Source organism: Elaeis guineensis, chromosome 4 (assembly GCF_000442705.2).
Source record: "Elaeis guineensis isolate ETL-2024a chromosome 4, EG11, whole genome shotgun sequence".
In the NCBI taxonomy this organism is placed as follows: domain Eukaryota; kingdom Viridiplantae; phylum Streptophyta; class Magnoliopsida; order Arecales; family Arecaceae; genus Elaeis; species Elaeis guineensis.
Genome location: NC_025996.2, coordinates 132,838,775 through 132,862,963, shown reverse-complemented (window position 1 = coordinate 132,862,963; position 24,189 = coordinate 132,838,775). Strand labels below are relative to the sequence as shown.

Below are 24,189 nucleotides of genomic sequence, written 5' to 3'. Positions count from 1 at the left end.
AGAAATATGATGAACTCAATCTCAAAATAAAAAAAAAAGTAGTATCATATTTTATATATATTATAAAGGGTACATTTGTTTAAGTTTTGGCTAAGTGGCCAATACAAAGAAATATCACCCTACTTTAAATCTAAAGTTTTTTTAAAACTCTTTTTAGTCTTTTCCACCCTATTTCAAGAGCTCATAAAATTAGCTTGGAAGCAATTATCTTGGGAAAGAAAGCTATAAGTATCTAACTACTTTCTGGCTTACACCTGGGACCAGATCTTTCCTTGTTGTGTTCAAGCTTCGCCTATTCTTCTTCTAAGAGTTATGCTTTATGGATATTGGTTAGCTTTACTCTAAGGGGTTTGATCTAATTTTTATGGGTTGGCTAATGAATGGTTAATAATAATAACTTTGGCCCATATATACTAAAGACTATTGACCTGATTCGCGAAAAGATAGGCCAAATGTTGATGAAAAACAAGCACATAAAAGATACGAGACTAAAAAGGCCTTGTTACTTTGTTATATTCAATTAAGCATAGGGCCGAATAGGTTGATACTCAAGGTGCTCACTTCACTTTTGATTTAGGTCGATAACCCTTCACCATTATTGAGTCACTAAAGCTTCAAGGTAATTTAATATTCTACCACCACGTTTTGTTATCAATGGTAGTAGAGGTAAGATGAATGCATGAGTTAAGGTCTTGGATGTATTTGCATCTAATAGAAGAGAAAATATAAAGAGTCTGCTTAGACTAGCTCAAAAAGGTGCAGGTACAGGATCAACTGAAGATCGATGGCAAAAAGGTTGACTTGTTGCATTAAAATGTTGAGGATGATGATATCCTAGTTCCGCAATAAGATGTGTGCGAGATGATGCTCTAAATTGTGATGATATTAGAGGATCAGAATACATAAGTTCATCCAGCCAATGCTTGATCTCACTCATCATGGCAGTCAAAGAAAAATCAGGGGAAGATATTAGGTTAAAAGGAAGAGAGAGATACATAGCTATTTAGAAAAAGGACATGCTCCAATAGAAAATAAATCAAATCCTCATCAATGTGGAGAGAAAACTAGATTCTTATAAATATGGAAGATCCTTCTAGCAATGTGAGGACCGTTTGGATATATAAGAATAGTCTGTAAAAAAAAATATGGCAAGAACAAAAGGCTTGAATGAATTGAAAAAGGTACAGATGGTTTATTGAAGAGGAGAGATATTTTGGTAAATGGAGTAGTACTTAGTTAAGATCATAAATTTCAAGATCTTTATTCTATAGTTACTGAGAAAATGATAACAAACATTCTGTTAGCCTCTTGATCATTAACCAACGAGATGTGGAGGGTATTGTTTACATTATGTCCCAATAATCTAAAAAGTAGCAAATGGGCAAGTGCCATGTAGGTGACAGTTGTATGATTCTTGTTAGGCTTGATCGGATTTGACTACAATAAATTCTATCCAGGACGAGGAAGATGGCCAGAGGAAGAATTTTTGGCTATAATATGGATGCATAGGCCAAATGACTAAGGTAGCTATGACTAGCCATCACACAAGGGAAGATGGACTGATCTTAAAGGCATTCCAAGGCACAAAAGATCTTGTTATAAGATAAATCAAGAAAAAAATGACCAACTCAAGCCATGCTGAGATAGTTTGAAGACAAGGAAGGATAGATTAAGGGTGATAAATATGAGAATTGATCTAATAGTTGGTGGATCTGGATGATCATCCGATGGTTAGAAGGTAACTGCTGTTAGTTTCTAGAACCACCATAAATGAAGGCCAGATGTGGGAAGCAAATGTCAAAGTGGACATTTATTGTGTTTAAGGGCGATTGCTATGCATTAATATAAATGGTGGAATTGTACTCCATAAAAAAATTCTACGATAATTAATTCAATCAAATTATCTCTATTTTTATCTTAAGAGTAGGCATAATTTAGATTTTCTACCTTAGCCTAGTGCTATACCTCTATCTAATTTCATCTTCTTCGAGTAATTGTGTGATGGTGGTGAAAGTTTTTGATGGTCAAAGCATCTAACCCATGGCTCCATTTGATCAACATCTTTCTGGCTGGTTTAATATGATGGTACGCTTATGCATGCATACTACCTCTTATCCAAGTAAGCTTTACATCATACTCTTTGCCACTAACTAAGTCTCTTGGGATCTCAAGTTCCCAAATTCCGTGTTTCGCAGTTCACTTGGACTGGAATGATAAGAGCTGCAACAATATTATAATAACATATTATACAATATAATATTATAATAATATATTATACTACATTACAATAACATTATGCTATGTAATATTATTATATTATATTATAATGTATTATATAGCTTATCTTATATCATGTCATATCATATTATACTATATTATTAATGCTATATCATACAATATTATAATGCATTATATTATAATAATTTTATATTTTATTATAAATTATAATATTATATGATATTATACTATGATAGTATTATAGTATATAATAATATTTTAATATATGATTATATATTATATTATATTATATTGTACTATATAATAGTATGCACCGTTAGCGACGGTAATTTTAGTACTTTTTTCAGTTTCATGATCCAATAAAAGTTCAAGTTCTACAGTATTTTAAATATATAATCACAAATAACAAATAACTCCTTGGTAAAGCCAAAAATATTATTTGTTCTGCCAGCTAAAACTCTTATTTCTGTGAAGCTCCCAAAGCTCTCTATCAACTGCACCGCCAAACGGGGCCTAGCCCATGATGCCCAGAATCACTCCACCATGTTTGCAATTAAACTAGCACCACGTGGTGAAAGAAAGGGAAGGTGCCATCTCTTTCCTGTTCGGATACAAACAGCTGATCAGTTCTATCTCAACGGCTCCCGAAATCTCCTCCGTAGACGATAAGTTGTGCCTGCAGTGCACCCGTATCATCTCTCCACCGTTATTCTTTCCTGGCCAAAACCCTCTGTCTTCTCGCTCTCGGATGCGCCGACTACTCGTCCGATGGCGGCCGACGGTCTCCACGCCACCGCCCTCGCTGAGCAGTGCTCTCGCCTCTTTCCCTGCCTCGCCGATCGAGGTGCCACCTCCGAGAATTCGATCTTTTTCCTTGTTTATTCTTCGATTCTTGGTTGGATGCTCTGAGCACTCTTTTGGTCGCTTTGGGTTCCAGTGAGGAGATCTAAGTGGGGGCTGAAGGTGGCGCTAGTGCTGCTTCACGTGATCTTCGTGGGTGTTCTGTTCCTCTTGGATGCCGATTTGATACGGAAGACTAAAGAGGAGCCTTGGTACTCTCTAACTCCACTCTTTCCTTGTATCTGTAACTTTCTTGAGTTTTCTGTAAATTTTGAGGGGAAATTTTTGCGTTTCTTGTTCCTATTGATCTGATATTAACTGCTGGTGTTGCGCCATTGCTTAATTACTTCTATTTAGAAGTCGATCTTTGGAAAAAGGGCGCTTTTGATGGAAGTGGATTTTTTAAGCTGTCTATCTGGTTCATCTGATATTGGTTGAGCTAAAGCATCTTACTTGCTTCTTTAAAGGTTCTAACGGGGAAGAATTGATTGTTGAAGTTTTGTCACAACTGTATTCAACCAAAGTTATTTGTTTAGTGAGGTCCTCAGCTCGTCTAACTACATAGGTCTGGAGCTTTGGTAGGTAGGTTGGTAGGTCGGGGTAAAAGTGGGGAAATGAGATTTGGTCATATGCCTTGAGGCTTCACATATTCCTAGGAAAACGTGTTTTGTACCAAAAGTATTTGCTTAAGGCCTGTTCTTTTGTGGGTAAATATTGTGGAAAAGTTGGTCAACTTTTCCGTTGACCAACTTACCTATGTTCTTATGCTTTTGAAGATGATAAGTTACTTTCCATGGGTAGTATTTACTCATAAAATGAGAGAAAAATCTTACCCACATAGGAGATGGCTAAATTATTTTTCCATCAATCAATAAAGTAGGTATTTAATTTTATTCATAAAATATCCCATTTTCATTTCCAATGCCTTCATCATTTAATGCTCAATAATTTAGTCATTCACTTTCTCCAAACCTAAAATGCATAAAAGGTATTATGGAAAATATCGATAAATTTTAGCAATGTATCCAGAAAAGTAGTAATGCAAAAGAATATGGGTAACTTATTTTTCTATCTAAATATTACTTAGAAAATATTTACCTAGAAAAATATACATTCCCAGGTAAATTTTTTACCCACAAAAGAATGGATCCTAAAGGAATTCTGGTCTCTCTATAGATACTAAGCATCTATGATACAGTTGTAGATGGTGTTATATCCATAAGAGAAATGAATAACTAGTGGAGAAACTAAACTATGTTGGCAAAACACCAAAGAGAAGTGGCTAAATTAATAATATTATAGAATTAAATATCCTTCTAAAAAAAACTTCTTTCACAAACAATTTTAGAGGCAATTCTTAGTTATAGAAAATGCATGGTTTGAAAAACTTTTCCCAATTTATGGATTGGAAATACAATTTCAACTCCTTCTTATTGTCAAAAGAAAAAAGAGCTAAAAGTCCTAGTAGAGATTTTCTTTCTGGCTTTTCCCTTCTTCATGGTAGACTTGCATGTGGAATGGGTTATGATCAAAGTGGTGCTTGATTGTCCTGAGTGCATAACCCTGTAAGATCAGGAAGGGTTAATAAATTTTCCCAGTTTTTTATCAAATAAAGTTGTAAAAGATGCTGGTCTTCCAAAATTATTCTTGGTTGGCATTTGAAGTAGTAAATAATGGAGCGAAAGATGTAGAACCTTTATTATTTATATGCTAAGAATTGAGCTTAGAAATAAAGGTGAAACCCTAGTAGTGACACCTAAAATGAAAAGAAATGAATAACAAACATAAACAAGTTTGTAACCACCCATCTACAATCTACTAAGGATTCTAGTCACCAAAAGTGGCTGTTAACAGCCATACAAGCTTTGTTTGCAAATTATTTAATTCAATACTGAGAGAATATTACAGGAATTGGATGACATGGAGCTCTGTTCTGTGTTTTATGACTGAATAGTCATGATGGGTTTTCATGGAAGGAGAATGCAAAGATTGGTTCCACTTTTGTTGTGGTCTTTCTGGTTCAGAAGTCCAGAAAGACTTATTGGTAGTTAATGCGTTTTCTGTTCACCAGTGGACTCCTTTTGGCATGTAAATATCGGATGCAGTATTTTCTGAAGGTTCATTTAAGTCATGTTTGATGTCAAGACTCTGGATTAAATGTATGACTTCCTTAGTTTCCTTAGTACATGTGTATATTCCCTCGTGCATGTTCCATACTTTAATCTTTATGTTTCCTGTGCACGTTCTTTAACAGCTTCTTTTTTCCAATTTCTAGGTACACTGCAATATATTTGGGTTTTCTTGTGGCGACATTAGTTCAATATTTTTTTACATCTGGTTCTTCCCCAGGGTAGTTGATCTACATGCTCATCAAGTTTATGCTCACTGATCTTTGGAAAACCATCTACATTCTTTTATCAGAATTCAAACAGGCTTACATGTACCTTTTTTTCTCTTTATATTGTGTTAGGTATGTTGTTGATGCAATGAGAGTTGGAAATGAAATGTGTACAACTTCTGTGAACTCTCCAATGCTTTTAAAGTAAGATTATGGGTTCTATTATTTGCACATACCAGAATGTACATGATTATCAGTACCCAAATCTTATTTCTGTGTTTTTTCAATGATCAAGCAAAGTCAATCTATTTCAAGAAATAATAGCTTCACTTCATCCATGAATCGCAACCAGCTGGGGAGACGTAATTACGGAATGAATTCGTCATCATGGTTAAAGCTAGTGATGGACCTCTACCCTCCCGGATCATCCATCAGGTATGGCTAATTATGGCAAACCAAGAATATCATGCTTTAACAAAATTATTAGCTACTCAATACTATATTGATGTTCAACATTGTTTGTTAATATATATAAATTATGGAATTCATCATCTCTAGTATAGAGGGGAAGAAACTCACAAATGCCTCTAAAGGGGAAACAATGCAACAAAGGTTGTACTCATTCCATATCTTAATTTTATTGAAAGATGGAAAACATGAGAGAGAGAGAGAGAGAGAGAGAGAGAGAGAGAGAGAGAGAGATTAAATGAGATCCATGCTGCCCTGTCGTTCTCCCAAACTTATGTTTCTTTGTAGTTGTTAACTGCTAATTAGAGCAAAATTAATTCATCTGTGCCTAGTGGTGGCTGACTGGTATTCACATATATGCATATAAGCATGTATAATACATGCATCCATGGATGCATGCACAGTAATTCTAATAATGAAATAATTTAAAATGGGAATGTTATGTGAATACATTGCAGTTTTCTAAAACAAGGGGGTTATAGCATGTAAGAGAAAGGGGGAATTAGTTTGAGTTTGGGATGTATATGGTGATAGATCGTGGGAGTAGGATAGTCTAGAATGATATGGAAGAACAATTATGGAGAGCAAATTCATTTCTGGTTTACTTTACTACTGTTGTAAATAGATCTATGATCAAAAAACACCACATATAAGGGATGAACAAAAATTAAAAATAATAAAAGCATTAGCACTCTATGGTATCCAGGTTGTATCATATTTTAGACCAGTAATTTTTACATATTCTTTTATTTCCTAAACTCAAAAGCAGATCTGACATCTACACAGGCAGCACACCATTATTTAAACTAATCCAGCCGCCACATCTTGCAGGGTTAAGACCTGCTAAGATTACTCAAACCGAAAGTAGAATTAGAAGATCACATTTACAAAAGGAGAACAAATTAAAGGAACTAGACACTAACAGGTTGCCTGTTAGGACTCTCTCTTTATATCTCTAGTTTTTACAAATACTTGATTTGTTTAAAGAAAAAGAGGTCCTGACTCCTGAGGTGAATCACAAACAATGGGCCATATAAAAATGATGCTCTCTTGAATCCATGTCTTTAAGAGCTAACTGGTTCCTTTAGTTGATTTTGCTGTGTTTCGAAGTTGAAATCCTATATATGGACTAAGATCCCATATCCTTGTCATATCTGAGAAAATAACATTTTTCTTGACCAATCAATTTATTCGATATATTAATGGCTGGCAAAGTGTCACCCAAGGCCTACTTCTTGTTGTCTATAAAGGATGGTGGAATTGTCTACAATGCATCATGTTGCACCATTCAATCTATCAGCCATTTATTTTCACAGACAATGGAGCAGCACATAGAACAATTTCTAACCTTGTTAAATCTTATAGAAGAATCAAGCTAGGCATTAGTGTTGGACACAATGTAATTCATGGTCTTCATTCCCATTGTTAAGGTTGCTCCTTCCTCTCATCTTTAGTTTGAGATCTTTGACCAGCTCATCCGGCACAGCTTTTGCTTGTGTTCCATCCTTCAATATGAGATTGCAAAATTTAGCAAGTAACGGGCATCGACATTGCTGTGTCTTAGTCTTGGTTCAGTTTATGCTTCTGAACATTGTTAATCTTTCCATTAGTATCAGTTTTCAAACCTGTAGCTGCAGATGTGTTGTTGCAATTGATTGTTTCTCATAAAAAACGACCTTGGAGCACGGTAGAATTGTCAGGGAACATGTAAAGAACAATTTCTACGCATTCACATGAAAAGCATCTCACTCTCAGGCTGTCGGGATGTTTCTTAGTAACAGTTAGTTTTTGCTCATAAGGAATTGAACCAATGACATCTTGCGTATTATATAATAACATGACCCATCGATGGTTTTTGTTCTCTCATTCTACTTCTCAATGTGTGAAGTGGTCTGATTGATCGTCCACTATAAATCTTTGCAGGCCAATCAGTTCATTTGTGAGATCAGTCTTCAAACATGCTTTATATCATGCAGCAAAATACCTTTCAATTCATAAAACCCTGTCTTAGTGGTCAGTTCAATCTACTTACTGCAGTCTATTATGGAGTCATCTGACAGTTGGAATTGATGAAAATATTTGACCAAAAAATGAAGTGCAATATCTTGGCATGAAATATGCATGTGGAAGTTCTTTCGTTTCTGACGCCACCAGGGGTGTCTAGGGTTGCTTTTTGTTGGTGAATGAGATGAGGTCAAACACAAACTTGCCGCCATTCTGATTAGCCAGTTTACTTTCTGGATAACAGTGTGTATGTCTTCTCTTCGAAGCACTGAGGTGGGAAACATCTTATGAAACATGGTTAAGTCAAAAAAAATCTGACATCAAATAAAGGTACAAGAATTTTTCTTTATTTTCACTCTCGAACTATGGTAAACAGTTGAGATTAAAGCCATGAGAATGGGAGAAAAGGATTCAACAAACAAAGATAGACATAAGAGAGGGATGGGGTGTGTGAAGGAGTTAAGAAAAAGAATTGGAAAAGAATAAGAAAATGTAAAAGGGGCCGGCACCCATGTTTTATGTGAACTTTTAAAAATATAAGTCCAAAATCATCTACTGAACAACTAGAATATATGATTCTGTTTTTGGGCTAAACTTTGCCCTTCTCCTATTCTAATTAGGACTCCTCAAATTGCAATTAGAACAGAGAACTAATAGAAACTAAAGCTCTGCAATATATAGCTTTATTGAACTTCTTTTTTGAATCCTTTAGGACACCTAAAACAGGAAACAGTTTAAGTGAGTAATGTTTAAACAAACAGCACTAGCTCGCTAACAATTGCTTCTTTATCTGAGTTCAGTTATAATTCTTAAAGGGGAAGCAACCAGAGGCCTTTCGGGCACCAAAATCAGCAGATACTGTTGCCAGATTCCCAAAATATCCGATTGCACATCTAAAATAAAATGTAACAGTGACTTCAAAATAACTTAAAGCCCCCCAAAAAGCTTGTCATGCCTTTTTAAGGCTGGTCTAGAAAAGGCTGATCAAAAGGGTTTCTTTGACTGCCCATTGTGGTCCGTTAGCAGCACTAATTTTAAATCAGATGGTGACTTCTTGACGGACTCCATGATATGTGAACTCCTTAGTTTGACCCTTAACAAACTGCACCTCAGTCTCCTCAGCCATTGGAAGCACGAGAAGATAGTGGGCTATCTTACTTAGAAATTTATTAGGTCGTCATCAGTATCTGGAATCCCTAATCTGAGTCTTTTTCTTATCTACCGAGAACCATGAAACAAATGTTCATGATCATTTATGTGAAAAGGGGGTTCCATGGGGTTAAATTAATAATCACTATGTAGAGATCCAGATAAACATCTAGCTTGTTGTCACCAAAACCAGCACTCGCTGTCCCTAGAAATCAAGTTAAGCAACTCATGGTCGTTAGGATCAGAAACAATCCATCACTATCCATGGTAGCTAAAATTTGCATGGTTTTGTGTGTATAAAAAGCTCTGGTTGTCCTATTGATGATTTGTTGATTAATCAATTTTTTGATGGAATGCACATTGAACTGTAAATGCTCCTTATCCTCATGATATTTTTTTTTTAAAAAAAATTCCTTGTCAAGTTGGTGATGGAGGGTTGAGAGGTGACTACTTTTGTCTTAGGCCAACATTCCCTTGTTCTCCTTTTTGGATTTAAGTGTTGCAGCATGCTGGTTTGTGCTGGTTAGGTATGGGCATCGTACACGAGTATGTACCTCTGTATTTCTTGTACCTATGTTTCCTAGTTGACATTGGTCAGTTTTTGTATGTGCCAATTGCTGATTAGCGTAGACCAATACAGTTCACCGCAGACAATTTTTTATTACGTGCCTTGGTGCATTGATGAGCACATGACCAGCACAGAATGGTGCCATCCAATATCATGTGGTGCAAGCCATATCCGGCATGGTTGCTGCATGCTACTTCAGTCCTTTTAAACTTATATAGCAAATCTTCCATGCAGTTTATTCTCTCATGACCCTTCGATCGCCATCAAGATTATCAAAGCGTGAATACGTGGCTTTGTGGCAAGCTTCTATTGTGTCATACTTTCTTTTTGATTATCAGTTGTTTAACATTTGCTCCAATTGAATGACATGGATGCCCTACTACCAAACCAATTTGATCTCTCGAGAGCTTTTGGGCACAGTTCAACTAATGAGGACGATTCATCAAAAGTTTGTAAAAATTGCTGGTGATCAAAGATTAGAAAAACAACAAAAATAAAGAAATTTTGATGATTGAAATATTTAGTATATTTCTTCATAAGAAAAATAGCACTGGGTGAGAAGTAACCATAAATGGTAACAAAAACAAGACCACCAGTGACAACATAGAGCATCAGTAATTTGTAAGGCATCAAAGTTTTTGAAGCAGTCATGGACAATTCATGAGTAAATCATAAAATCTTTGATAATTGTGAATAATTAAATATTCTTGGTTACTTTGTTACCAAGGATAATCTGGAGAATCATTCAGCCAATGTAAAAGTTCAAGAGTGATTTGAGAAATTTCCAGTAAGTTGGAGAATATTTTTAGGATACTGGGGGTTAGGGATTGAGGCAAAGGATTATGGTTTGGAGAAAATAATTTTAGGATTTCGTGTCTAGGAACAACGCTTTTGTAGATTTTTTTGGTAGAAAATAAATCACATCAAAACACAATGACAAAAAGAAGGTAGAACATAGAAAAGGAGAGAAGAATTAGAGCATAGAGACAGATAAGAGAGGGAGGGAGGGAGAAAAGCCAAACCTTGGCTTTCTTCTTTCTTTTGATCAAATTATCTTAAAGACCATCTCTATAAAGAGATGATTACAACCTTTATATGGGCAAAATCATAACAATGTTACATCTTGATCCTTCAACTAAAATAAATCCCAGCTATTAGTAACATATTACATAAGAAAGAAACCCTAAAAGACACTATACTCCTAATAAGTTATTTTTATTGCATTAAGACACTGTACTCCTAATAAGACACTCTGTGACATTATGTGCACAGTACAGCAAGCAGTATCCACTACAACAACACAACAATAAATACCACTAAAACTCTTCTACCACAAAAAAAATTGCTAAATCTCTTGGTTAAAACATGGACAGCTGGAATCTTTTAAATCAGTTTACTCCCACGTCATTTGCTTTTGCTGTTCTGGTCTTGTCCTCAAGATCTTTTTGACGTTTCCTAAAACTTTGATCACCCACCAGATCTCTAAGATTTGATGATGTAGCCCACAAACTTTTTCATAATCTAATGGTTGGTTGCTGTGGTGCCCTTAATTGATGACAACCAAGCTATGGATCATTTTTTTATGGCAATAAGCAATGGATCTTTATACCACTTGATTTCAATCATGGACTCTTGAGTGATGACATAATGTTGCCGTGAATGCTCCGCATAACTCTATAGGTATTCGAAATTAGTGAAATGCATTTAAAAAGGGTATAAATAAGATTTTTGATAAACCTAATGAGCAAAAGTGATATCGAGGCTATAGAAAGATATCCCAATGCTTCATTAGTTGCATGAAGGGGTTTTGCAGCCTTTTTAGGTGTGGCAGCTATGATGTTATGGCCTAGTTTGATAAGGCTGCCCCCCCCAACACCCCCCCCCCCGCACAAAAAAAAGAAAAAAAAAAAAAGAGATTAGAGAAAGGAGAAGAAGACAGGAAAAGCAGAAGGCATGGGGAGGGAGATGGCAAGAAGAAAGGTATGGAAGGCATTACCCATTGCTCTGCCTTCTCGTCTAGTTCTCTCCTTTCTTTCCTTTGTTCTTTGCTTTTTATCTTTTTCGTTGGAAGAAATCTGGGATTGGCAAGCAAATGGAGTTGGCTGTGAGTTTTCTTTCCCTTGTTGTTCTTTTCCTCACATCATCCACTAGGGCAGGAGACAGGAGTGTGGGCCATTTTGTCGCCCCCCCCCCACCCCCAACCCCAACCCCCCCAACCCGGTTGTCCCATTTCCCGATGGCTAAGGGAAGAGGCATGCTCAATTTTCCCTTTTTTTCCACTTAAAGGACTATGAGATGTGCCATTGTTTTCTTTGGCGAAAGGAGTGAGATTATATGCCACTGTGCCCATGGTGTACCCTGTTGCATCAAAAGTGTTGCAACGTTTCTGGATTTTGTCATGTATGAGCAATACTACTCAAAAACCCTAACAACATTAAATCTGAACCTTTCAAACAAATCCAGTCATCAGTTAGAACATAAGATAAAAGAATCTCCAAAAGATAAAAAAGCCCCCATTGTGTTTTTGTAGTATCATGAACTGCTCTCTTCCAAAATACCATGAGTAGCACCATGAACAATACTTTCTACAGTGACACTATGGTAAAGGCTCTTTAAGAACATCAACTAACAAACTTTTCATTAGAACAGATTGTTCGGGTCTTATAAATTGGCACTCTCCTACGTCAATATTGTTACTATGTTCTGAAGAACCTGACTATCTTGGGAACCAACTAATTAGTAATGGAAGGAAGATAATAGTCGAATAGAGTTAGGACTTAGGAGCATCTATTAATAATCAAATATGGAATATTCTAGGCAAACCTGAAAGTTTAGTGAAGGACAAAGAATTTAATATTTGTTTGCTGAGCTGCTGCACACTACTCTTAGAAATTGAGATCATGTAAAGGGGAAAAGGCATGAAGATGGGAAGGTAATTGCGTATTATGTTTTTGGGCTAGGATTTTATTTTGTTATCATTACAATTTCAGGCTAGGATTTTATTTTGTTATTAAGCTTCTTTAGAGGAAGTCCAGTGAATTTACAGGTTTTCATAAGGATCAGGGCAAAGGTGGGAAAAGTCTGTCCTGATTGATATGAAATTGAACATAAATTTTGTTTTAAAATAGATGAAATTGTGATTTTCTTGGACATTACTTGTGAAGGATGGAAAGTAGATGTGGTTGAGAATATTAGATAAATATAGATAAAAGGGTGGAATCTAACATTTATTAAGAAATCATATTTTTTTTTTCAAAAAATGAAAAATTGAAAGAAACTGTAATTGAAGTTATAAAAGTATGGCCTGAGACTTCTACTAGTTTGGGGAATGTGTAAAGTGTAAACTCTATACTTTATGTGAGCATTTTGCTATTCCTTGTTGACAGACAGTATTTAGCATTGTATTGACCATTTACTTGTTGTTCAGCTTATATAGCCTATCCTCTGTTGCACTATAGTATGGTAGAAATCAAGATTGAATGATCAATGATGTTTCAATAACTATGATTTTCCCTTTGCTCTGGCAGGAACTGGACTTGCACTTACTGTAATATAATTCAGGTAAAATCCAATTATGTTTCCTTGGTCAAATTTCGGCAAACCCAAAATGGTTTATTTTTTCATTCAATTAATGAAAATCCCATATAAAAATACTATGTTGCACATATTTAGAGCCTGCATAATGCAATTATAGGATGCAGTTCATGAGACACAAGCATAAGAATTAACATATAGAAAACGAAAGATAAGGACATAAGGTAATACTTCTGGCCAAGAGTTTGCCACAGGATACCAAATACTCGTTTGGTAACCAGACATGGCCAAAGTTTTAAGTGTTAAAGTTAGGTGGACTTTTTAATTATTGACAAGAATTAAGGAATTGTAGGACTTGATAAGTCTAAACCAGACATTCTGAATTCCAAAGAGTTGTCTTCAAGCAAGCCAAGATTTTGAATAGAGCGTGACCAGGATTTGTAGGACATAATTAACGAATCTGGATACAAGTAAGAGTAAGGTTTGTCCTAGTAAGCCTCAAATAATATTGTAGATGATAGAAAAAGTAAATGACGTAGGGTCTTGACGCAGGTCTAGTATATATATACCTGACTTAGACCTAGTTTTATCTAATATTTCTTACAAAACATATTAAGGGAATTAAGCTACCAAATCCTCAATCTTCTAGGTTACTTCATTCAACAAGAAACAAAGGCCTATTCTCATTCCTCTTTTTCCATGCTTTGTAACATAAGACCAATTGGTGGGCTTGAGCTAACAGCAAAAAGTTGGGCAATACCAAATGTGGAGTAAATTGACATCAAATAATTTAAGAGACCTAATTGAGCATTGGATCTGATTCATACTCTATATCAACTTGAGTGTCTGGTAGGAAAATGGTCGTTACATACCTATGCTAAATCCATGTAATTGATGGAGTTTTTGAAATCTCACCTACTTAGACTGCCACTAGACTTGGTTGGTTTCAAAATTAAGTCTTGAATCCCTGAATAGGTCTAGGTTTTGTTCGGGTGGTAATCTTGGTTTTGACTTGACTAGATAGCATAGCACCCTGGCAAGTAATAAAGGAGTTATCCAATGAGGTAGCAAGGTCTTTTATAATATGCACCAGCCACCATACTAGTAACTTTGGTATGATATGATATATTGTACCAACAAAGCATTTTCTCACATCCAGTCATTGTACCACGTGAAATGAGGTGGTGTGGGTTGATAGAACATGGAACTAGCTGGTCCAGGGTGGTGCTGCTTGGTTCGGACTGGTTCTATTCTATGCGTATACCAAACTAGCCCTTGATACAATTAGGTATTTTGCTACTCCAGCTTGGCTCAAAAAATTGTTTGAGCTACTTCTCGGTAACAATTGAGATGAGCCTGGACCTCAGTCGGGCTCAAGCAACCTGCGAGCTGCTCGGTTCATTTGCCCCCCAGAGCCCACTATGAGGCAGTTACTCCTGCCATACAGCATCTTCCTTTTCAGTTTCTGGACAGTGATTTTTCTGCCAATTTGTTTGTGATGACACCAATTGATATGCTCTAATCTTTGCTGTAGCCTTTTGAATATAAATTGGTCTAAAATTCTTACTTTCATTGAGAATGTTGTGTCAAGGTATATTGATATACTAAGTAAATGGTTTTGGAATGTTATATAACTGGAATTAGGAGTTTCCTAATTTGAGAAGCATGCCTTTGAAGCTCAAAATCTTAATAATACGGTGTGATAATGCTGTATTATATTTACTTGTAGTTGCATAAAGGTACTTACTTGCTCCATTTTAGAAGCAATCAAATTCTTGAAATGAGCTATACTAGCATCTTATTTATCAATTATTTACTATCATATGCTTAAGCTTGCAAAATTTTGACATTATGATCTTTTAAAAAAAATCAAGGTTTAATTTTTTGCAACATTTCACAGCCTCCACGCTCGAAGCATTGCCATGATTGTGACAAATGTGTCCTTCAGTTTGATCATCATTGTGTGTGGCTAGGAACTTGCATTGGCCAAGGAAATCATTGCCGATTTTGGTGAGCGTTTTCTCATATTCATCTTTTCCCATGTCATCAATGATACTTGAATGTCAATGCTTGTGTTGCATAAAGTCTACACGTTGTTCTCTATGTTTGCACACACAGTGTGCTTGTATATGTGCATGTACGTATTTATGTGCATATGCATGTATCGTGTGTATGTATATATGCAATGCACATGTGGGTGCATGCCTGTGTTTGTGTTTGCGCCCATCTTTGTCAATATGTTCATGTATCTGCATATGCTCTTGTTTCTATGTGGTATATATCCTCTGATAGTTCTATCTGTGCGATTATTCTATTTTCCCCGTTGAAGATTGTTTATCACATTGAGTATCTCGAGCATTTTCTTTAGCCATTCTTCTTTAAATCATGACTTCTGTAATGTTGTTCTTGTGTAGCTTGAGAGATGGTCGACATAAGTAAATTCTCTGCCAATATCTACCATTCAATTGAACAGTCCCCTCATCTTCTATGACTATAGGTCTGAGCTGCACAACCTAATCCCTGGAGGCTGCTCAACAAGTTCTGAGAAAATCACCAAATTATAGAGGTTACATTAGAAGCTTGAAGCAATTCCATGTTTGAAACCAATTTTTGTAGGAGGTGCGGATCTTTAAAATAATTGTGGAAATTACCAGATTCAGACCATCCTTTTCCTCGTCTTTTCAGAAGTAGGATGGGTGGAACATTGTTTGAATACCAGAGTGAGGGTGGGATTGAACCCAGGTCTCTCATATCAACACATGGGATTTACCAACCCATCCAGTTGGGTTTTCATACCACCTGCAATATCAAACCTTTCTAGTTCTCCAACTAGCTGTTTCTTGAACACATCTTTCTCCTCTATGATCTCTTTCTCCTGACCTTATTGTTTTTGGTTAACTTCTTCTTGTTATCGTCGTCATTGTTGTTCATTTCTCGGTTTAAAATTGCTTCAAGTCTTTTTTGAACCTTCTATAATTTAGCAACAAGGAGCTCTTTCTTGTGCTTTCTTCTTGTCTTATTTTATTATTGTTGACGTTTTAGCAAATCTTGGTTATACGGATTTCTAGGTTTGATGTGTCCAAGTCTGTTTCCCTTCTATCAGCCCTTTTGGGTTACTTTTTACATTTGTTTTCGTGGTGCTATTTCATTTGATTTTACTTTCTTGTCACCAACACTCATACATTTACTTTTTTTGCCTGTCATTGTTCTTTCACTCTAGAGCAAGGTCTGCCATACCAACCTATAGTACCCCATACCAGCCTCATCCTGTACTGGTAAAAATTTTCAGTTTTGTTTCCACTAAAATCATCTGTAACTCAGTGGATAATGAAATCTTTATTGATGTCTGACAACCTTTCTTTATCAATATATCAGTTTTTCTACCTTTTATGGATTTTCTGCATTGGTATGTTCTTGTTTTCTTCATGAAGTTTATTCTATGTATGTCTCATATTCTCTGTGATGTCAATAACTTTTTCATTTTCATCCAGCTATTTTGCTGAACTATTAAGTTTTTTCCCCACTAGATTACTTTTGAATCTTTTTTTGTTCCCCCTAAAAGTACAGATGTGAGGAAAAACAAGAAGCTCTATATATAAACTTTGAACAATGTTTATAAATTGCCAAACATGCAGCACATATTTGTGGTTAGCTTCTTACTGACTTTCTGAATCTGCAAATGTAATGTTTTTCCCCCTTTTTTCTTTTTGTAGGTGGTACATTTTTGAAGAATCAATTCTGTGTACATGGACTGTTGTATTGTACATTGACTTGTTGAGTTCAAAAATCATCAAGGATTGGTATGATGTTACTCTCCTTATGGCTAGATAGTTCAGCCCTTTGTTCAAATTGCATTGTTTTGTACTTCAGTCATTGTCACCAATTGCCAAAATTACTAACAATCTTAATAAAAACATCAACAGGAATTATCACAATTTTCTTAACATTCTGAATTCTTTATATTAAGCTGTGACAAGCTTATGCAAGTTTGCTTGAAATGGTATAATCAGGTGGAAGGAGCTTTTTGTGATAGTGCTGTTAGCAGCATTGATCTTTTGCCTTGTCTTTCTACTTCTACTTCTGCTATTTCATAGGTAAGACTTGGTACTCATGACTGTATTGTATGATGAGAAAAAGTGCGGTATTCTGGATCATGCTTCACTTCTGTGCTTCTTAGGGCTATGCCCTCCTACTTTAGCTGAATGCCAAAATGTTTTCAGACATTCTGGGATTGATATCTCACTGCGTATATGATATATCATATTATTGTGATGTATTGTATATCTAGGAAGCTAATAATTTGTATTTACTTATAATGATATTCTGGTTCATGCTTCATTACGTATTGCATATTTAATAATGAATTGTATATCTAGGAAGCTAATAAAATTCTTCAATATTAGCATACATGCTCCTGCTGCTGACATGTATGTCATGCGCCTTCTACTTGCAAAACATTTTCATAGAAAACTCCAACTCTTATCAGTCCTACTGTTTGGTACTGTTGAACCAATTATGTAAATGCTTGTTATTGTTACCGCATTGTCATCTGGGTGAAATTTATTTTGTTACAAGGTACTGCATATTTCACCTTCTAACCGATGCTGCAATTGGCATGCCGCTGCCCCTTCTAGCTGATGTTGTAATAGGTACTGCATATTTTACCTTCTCCTCCACCACCTCTGCCCTTCCACCTGCTGCCTTCCTCTCCTGCCTCAACCCTTCTTCCTTTGGCTCCTGTCACCCTCCAATTTTCTCCCCAATCACTAGCGACAAGCCCTTTTGCTTTTGGCCATGGTGCCCTGTGCTTCCTTCCTGTACAACTCAACCTCCTCTCTATGGAATGGATCACTGCTGATGCCACACGTGGCCTCCACCACCTCAATTTGCCCTCCCTCCCCCACCCCTATCCCCCCGGCACCTTCCAAACAAGAGAGATGGAGCACTTGCAGGTGCCACTTGCAACTCACGCTGCATTGAAGCTTGAACCGTAGAGAAGCTCCACTTATGGGGCTCCAAAAAGCCCCTAAAATGAAGCTTGATAATCTTTATAACCAAGGTTAAGACAACAATGGTATTCTATTGCTCTACTTAGTTATAAATTTAATATAAATTTTACGAAGTGCAGTATATTTTTGAAATTGTTTTGAATTGTCTACATTATTCATATATTCTTTAATGTGTTAAAGTGTCTATATATAGTGAAGAAGTACAAGATGCTTTGAACGAAGTGGTTAAGTCAGAAAATTATTGTTGTCTATTGCAAGGTAACTATTTGGGCACTAGGTCCATTACGTTAGGTCACTTGGGTTGTTTGACTAGAATGTCTTTCATATCTTTCTATTCTTCTTCCACTTGAGAAATTTATGGAGATCCCTACTTTCTTCTTAAATATTAATTAAGAACAACTCACACAATGGTGTAGAAATTGTTTTAGTTTTGGTTGTTTTGATTCACGGTCATTTAATTTGGACTTGATTTTTCTGCTTCACTTCAGGCTTAAGTTGTCTTTCTTTCATCAAATTTTGTCACATTGGAAATGATAATTTTACGCAAACTAGCATACATGCATGTGCAATGCATGTTAAGTAGAATAAAGGAAAAAAGAAAGACATAATTTCACTATATAAATTATTATTTTTATTGTACAACTACAGATGATTGTTTTGATTCACGGTCATCTAATTTGGACTTGATTTTTCTGCTTCACTTCAGGGCTTAAGTTGGCTTTCTTTCACCAAATTGTCACATTGGAAATGATAATTTTAGACAAGCTAGCATAAATGCATGTGCAGTGCATGTTAAGTAAAATAAAGGAAAAAAGAAAGATATAATTTAACTATATAAATTTTTATTGTACACCTATAGATGGTTGTTTTGATTCGTGATCATCTAGTTGGGACTTGATTTTTCTGCTTCACTTCAGGCTTAAGTTGACTTTCTTTCACCAAATTTTGTTACATTGGAAATGATAATTTTAGACAAACTAGCTTTGTTATCTAGAGTTATTTAAATTCACTGGATACTAATGTCCTAGATAATATTTTTTTTATGAGAATATGATTGTTTTAAGAGGGCGAGCCTTAGTACAATGATAAGGTCGCTTCATTGTGATCTAGATATCATGGGTTCGAAACACGGAAACAGCCTTGCCACATACAGGGTAAGGCTGCATACATCTGATCTGCCCTAGACACCGAAGTGGCGGGAGCCTTATACTTTAGGATGCCCTTTTTATGAGAATAGAATTTACTGTTTTTGAAAAATATAGAGCATCTCTGATATCATTGCAGTTTCAAGTTTTTTTTTTTTCCTCTGTAAATCGTGGAACATGAAAACCAAGGTGAGAAACTTGTTTAGTAGACATGTTTTCATTTCTTTTTGTTTTTTTTTTAAATCCAAACTCAAGTTTTTTTGGAAAAAGTTAAAGCTGTTTAGATTAGCTTTCACTTTTTCTGAAAAGAGAAACTGCTTGGGATTTCTCTTTTTTCCACGACTTAGGGACCATGAGGGACCCTTCTCTCCTAACTCCATCATAAACTCAGTGGCCCCTTGCTCCAACCGACCATCTGGCTGCCAACCAGGCATATTTTCTCTTCTCTTCCTCTTCTGTTCTTCTCTTGTCCTTTTCTTCCTCTTCTCTCTTCTCTTCCTTTCTCCCTCACACAGATCAGTCTAGATGTGGGTGAATGGCCTAGCAGCAGGCCAGATCTGCTGCTCCTCTCCTTCCTCATCTTCCTTCTCTTCCTCTCCTCTTCTTCTCTTCCTTCTCCTTCTCCTCATCTTTCTTTCCTATCTTAATTCTGCTTGTATTATAGAAAATAAAAGATAGCACTGGTTGCTAATTTCAAAAATTAAAAAAAAGATAGATTTTGAGTTTAAGGTTTTATAAAAATAGAATACTTCAAGTGATGCCAAATGCAACTAAATTTTCACAGTTTTAGTAAAAGAAAGAAAAGGATAAAACCGGGTTCTATCTGAAATGAAAGATGGGAAGGCTGTACTTCTTTCTAGGAAAATAGTGGGAGAAGTTTGTATAGAAACATTTCAAAATTTAAAAAAGGGGAAAGAGATTGTGATTGACAGTCCAAGATTATTGGATTGTTAAGATGTGGATGCCACTCAAGCTCAACAGAGAGAGAGAGAGTGAGAGAGATTCAGAATCATTATGAGATATAAGAGTTGAGAATGTGTTGTTGAGAATTGAGATAAGTGTAATGTGGTTTCCAAAATCACCCATACTACAGTTATTACAATTAAAGTTTTTTATGTAAATTACTAATTTTCTATCAAAGGTCAAATTTGATCGACACGAAGGACCAACACTTCATTTCAAGGTTGAAGATTGTTCTCCCAACAATTTGTTATTGTGATAGTTTCTTCCCGCTTAAGAATACCACCAGTGCCTCATCGAGTTTGTATCTTTATCATTGGATATACCATCATGCCATGGTACAACAATTTTAAAATCTAAAAATATTACAAGCTCGGAGGCAATCCAAAATGACAAATATTTGAAACATCAAAATTATATCTCAATATCTTAACCAAGTAACCAACACCATATCATTATATCAATACTGTGGCAATTAGCATATTCCTACTCCATGAAAACTGACTGTTTATCAACTATAATCTTCACTTTTTGAACTACATGGTGAAATGCATCTATCACGAGGTGTTACTGGCGTAGTTTTTGTAGTGGCTAAATGAGATTAATAGTGGGTCCTCATCTTTAAGCTGCACTTTTCATAAATTTACACTTGTCAACATTCAGAACCTAACATATGCATGCTGGTGTGCTTTAATTGATCTTCTTTTTGTTTGCATAGTTACCTAGTGTTGACAAACCAGACTACTTATGAACTGGTGAGAAGGCGACGCATTCTATACCTGAGGTATCAATAATTGGTGTTTCCTGCTTGGCCATGAAGTTATTTTGAGTACTCATCAGTAACAGTACTTATGAGAAAATTTTGTACCGTAGGGGAATTCCTGAAAGGGTTCATCCATTTAGCAGAGGCATTTGTAAGAACTTGTATGTCTTCTGCTGCTCCAGAGATGGCAAATATTCCATGGAAGCAGTCCCCACAATGGAGGAATTGGAAGCCAAAGCAAGACCATATACCTGTATGGACATCATGTCCTGTCGGTGTTGTTGACAAGTGGATTGGCTTTTTATTTCTATTTTTTTTTTTTTTTTTCTGATGCGTCGTAGCATTACATTTTTCATTCTTTTCAATATTATTGTTGTGTGAAAAATATATAGATTTCAGGCTGCAGTTTTCTTAGTCTTATTACGAGGTGTTCTATCTTTTTTTTGGGTCGATGCCTGGAGCCTCTGCTTCTTGATCTTTCCCTGGTATCCGACGGGTAAGTTGTATGGTGTCATGGACCACAATTTCATATATTAGACATCTGAGTTTTAAACAGAATTCTTGTGCTTCTTTCTTGGTGAGTTAAATTAGATGTTGATCTGATGAGTACTTCTCTGCACTGTACTTTTATCCGTGTTATTAGAACTATACTGGGGTGTGGAACGGAGAGAGGCGGCTAGCATCATTATGTTTCTTGGCATTAAAAATGGTGGCACTCGATCTATATTAAAAAGTTGGTGAAACATGTACAGAAAAAACTGAGGTCTCTCTCTCTCTCTCCGTGCGTGCGTGCGTGCGTGCGTGTGTTTTGTTGGGTTGTGGTTGGTTTAGGGTGGGGGAGAGTTTGGTTGGGGCTGATTGCTCTACTAAGGAGTTACCTCTAGCATTCAAGAGCCAACTCAAAGGAGTCATTTTCAGATGGAAGGAGCCACATACTAGAAGTCACCTAAGAGTTTTGGGGCAAATGTCGAAGATAGATGGAGGCAAATTAAGTGATCAACATGTTGGGTAGGTCGGAGAGACAAATGAGTTGGAGTCGTCGTCGTAGGTTGGAGAGACGAGCGAGTCAAGACAGATAGGAGAGAGATGAGGTAGGTTGGAGGAGATGAGCGAGTCAAGGCAGATAGGAGAGATGATGGAGTCAGGGCAAGCTAGAGAGACATTGGAGCTGAGGGAGTAGGGAGAATTAGTAAGATGGGGTTAAGAGATTATGGAGGGCATTTTCATCCTCAAAGGGCTTATAATTAAGGCATGGTCCACGAAAGGACTGGCCATCAGCTTCTCCAATTTAAATTGATCGGTGGGGAGTTGGCTTGGTTAATCCTCTATTATTTCCTTATTCTGCTAAATGGCTCTTTGATGAGTGGAATAGCTCAATTTTCTTTCTATAAGATGCAAAAGGATTCTCTCTCATTTGGCTGTTTGGGACAAACCCCACGGGATATGGTGGATCAACTAGGGAGGGAGAGCTAGTGGAAAAGAGATGATGCCTCGAGAGAGCCAGTACAAGGGTCGAGGTCTATTTTGGTGTCATTTTTTGTGAACTATTTTAGTTACTTCGAGCAGGTTTAAATATCGTTTGAGAGCAAGATCTATGTGCAGACTAGTGCATTAAAATTTTTGAAGATTGTAACTGTCACACATAATACCTATTCTTTTTATATATTTTATTTTGAAATTAAATAATTGTTCGACATATATGACATGACAACTTACCAATAGGTTTGTAGGACTATTGATAGTCCCATTTCAACGCTATTTAGGCCTTTGAAATACCAATCATATCGTTGATTTTTTTTTTTTTTTGATTTCTTAAGAAATGCTGTCTTTGAAAATTATTGATTTGGTTGTGCATTCCAACCAAGGAGGAGTTAGATGGCACGTCAAAAATTAAAGTTGAAGAAAAAAATAAAAATTCGGATCTTAGGAGACAAAGATTTAAGCTTTTCTATAATTTTTTTTCTAATAATTACTAACTATTTTACAAAAAAATTGTCATTTCGTAACCGGTAAAGAAATCGAATCCAGATTTGGAGATTCGGATCTCACCGGTATAACTAGTTGCAATCAATCTTATTGTTCAATTAATGAAAGCAAAAGGGATATGAAATCTTACTTTAGGTTTTTCTTTCTCCTATTATTATATTTTGTGAGAGGTCTAAATTGAGTGAATTAAAGAAATTTCTTTGAATTTCTTTATTTTCTTTAATTGATTCACCAAATTTTTATTTTTAATCGTAAAGGAGGTAGAACCCCACAAAAGTCTTCATACAACCTGCTCTCCCCTAATCTTTCACTAGTTCATTTATCGAGCAAGAAAGCAATTGTTTAACAAGAGTTTACAATCACAATGCCTGACATTGAATGACTTTGATGATAAGGGATAAGTTCTAATCATACTCCCACTCCCCGAAGAACAACCCCATCCTTTGGCAATTCCTATCTCATTTATCAAGACTCCATCTACCTTATCTCACTCCAAGACTCTTGTCCCCTATTTGATAGTTCAGGATCACTCCTAAACGAGTATCACAACATAGGGACCAATGAAGAGAGAAAAGACCTGCCATCTCTCAGGTTCTGCTACGAGACATGAAATAATATTCACCATCTTTGCACTTCCTGCTGCATGCAGACTATTTTCGGCAGTCCTACGTACTAATTTTAAATAAGTTGATCAGTATCGTATCGAAACTTACTACGGATAGTTATAAGTTAAAATGAATAGAAACTAGCCCCCTCTAGCTTGGAGCGGCAATCTTGACCTATTTAACTTGATTTAATCTACCGTAGATCAGTTAGGATTATCTATTAAATAAAATGATCAAGTTTGAATTTGAATTTTTGATCTGTTTAATAAATATATTTTGTTGGGATAGAGATTTTTTGATTTATCCATCTGACTCGATCAATAAAAAAAAAAGTAAGGAGAGCTAACGAGAGAGAAGAAATAAAAAGGTGACTCATAAGGAATTAAAGAATTTAGAATAAAAGGGAGACTGATGACAACAGCAAAGAATCAGCACATACTGTCTTGGAACGGTCTTGTTTTTAATGGCAAGGTGATTTCTCCTCGTCAAATTTTTGAGAGAGCTGTCTGTTTAGCTCAAGAGTACTGTCACTTTGACGCTGCCATTCCATCTCTTGACACACCCAGACTCTAAAGTTCTCTG

At 36.0% G+C, this 24,189-nt stretch overlaps 1 protein-coding gene across 3 annotated transcripts; it reads left to right on the top strand.

Moving 5' to 3' along the window:
• Positions 1-2,924: 2,924 nt before the first annotated feature.
• Positions 2,925-21,603, top strand: LOC105042629 (protein S-acyltransferase 10). Of its 3 annotated transcripts, XM_010919912.4 has the most exons (11): positions 2,925-3,082; positions 3,176-3,290; positions 5,354-5,428; positions 5,549-5,620; positions 5,717-5,851; positions 13,133-13,166; positions 15,040-15,149; positions 16,853-16,939; positions 17,150-17,233; positions 20,972-21,037; positions 21,127-21,603. In XM_010919912.4, exons 1-11 carry the CDS (start codon positions 3,007-3,009, stop codon positions 21,299-21,301), a joined length of 1,029 nt encoding a protein of 342 aa, XP_010918214.1. In that variant the 5' UTR covers positions 2,925-3,006; the 3' UTR covers positions 21,302-21,603. The 3 variants fall into 3 exon arrangements, with proteins under 3 accessions (XP_010918214.1, XP_010918215.1, XP_010918216.1); XM_010919913.4 differs by lacking the exon at positions 5,354-5,428; XM_010919914.4 differs by lacking the exon at positions 17,150-17,233.
• Positions 21,604-24,189: the final 2,586 nt, after the last annotated feature.

Excerpts from the sequence above, each read along its gene's own strand:
- LOC105042629 (XM_010919912.4), top strand. The coding sequence starts at position 3,007 with ATGGCGGCCGACGGTCTCCACGCCACCGCCCTCGCTGAGCAGTGCTCT. Across the intron at positions 13,167-15,039 it reads CTTACTGTAATATAATTCAG|CCTCCACGCTCGAAGCATTG; the intron begins GTAAAATCCAAT and ends AACATTTCACAG. Across the intron at positions 21,038-21,126 it reads CGACGCATTCTATACCTGAG|GGGAATTCCTGAAAGGGTTC; the intron begins GTATCAATAATT and ends TTTGTACCGTAG.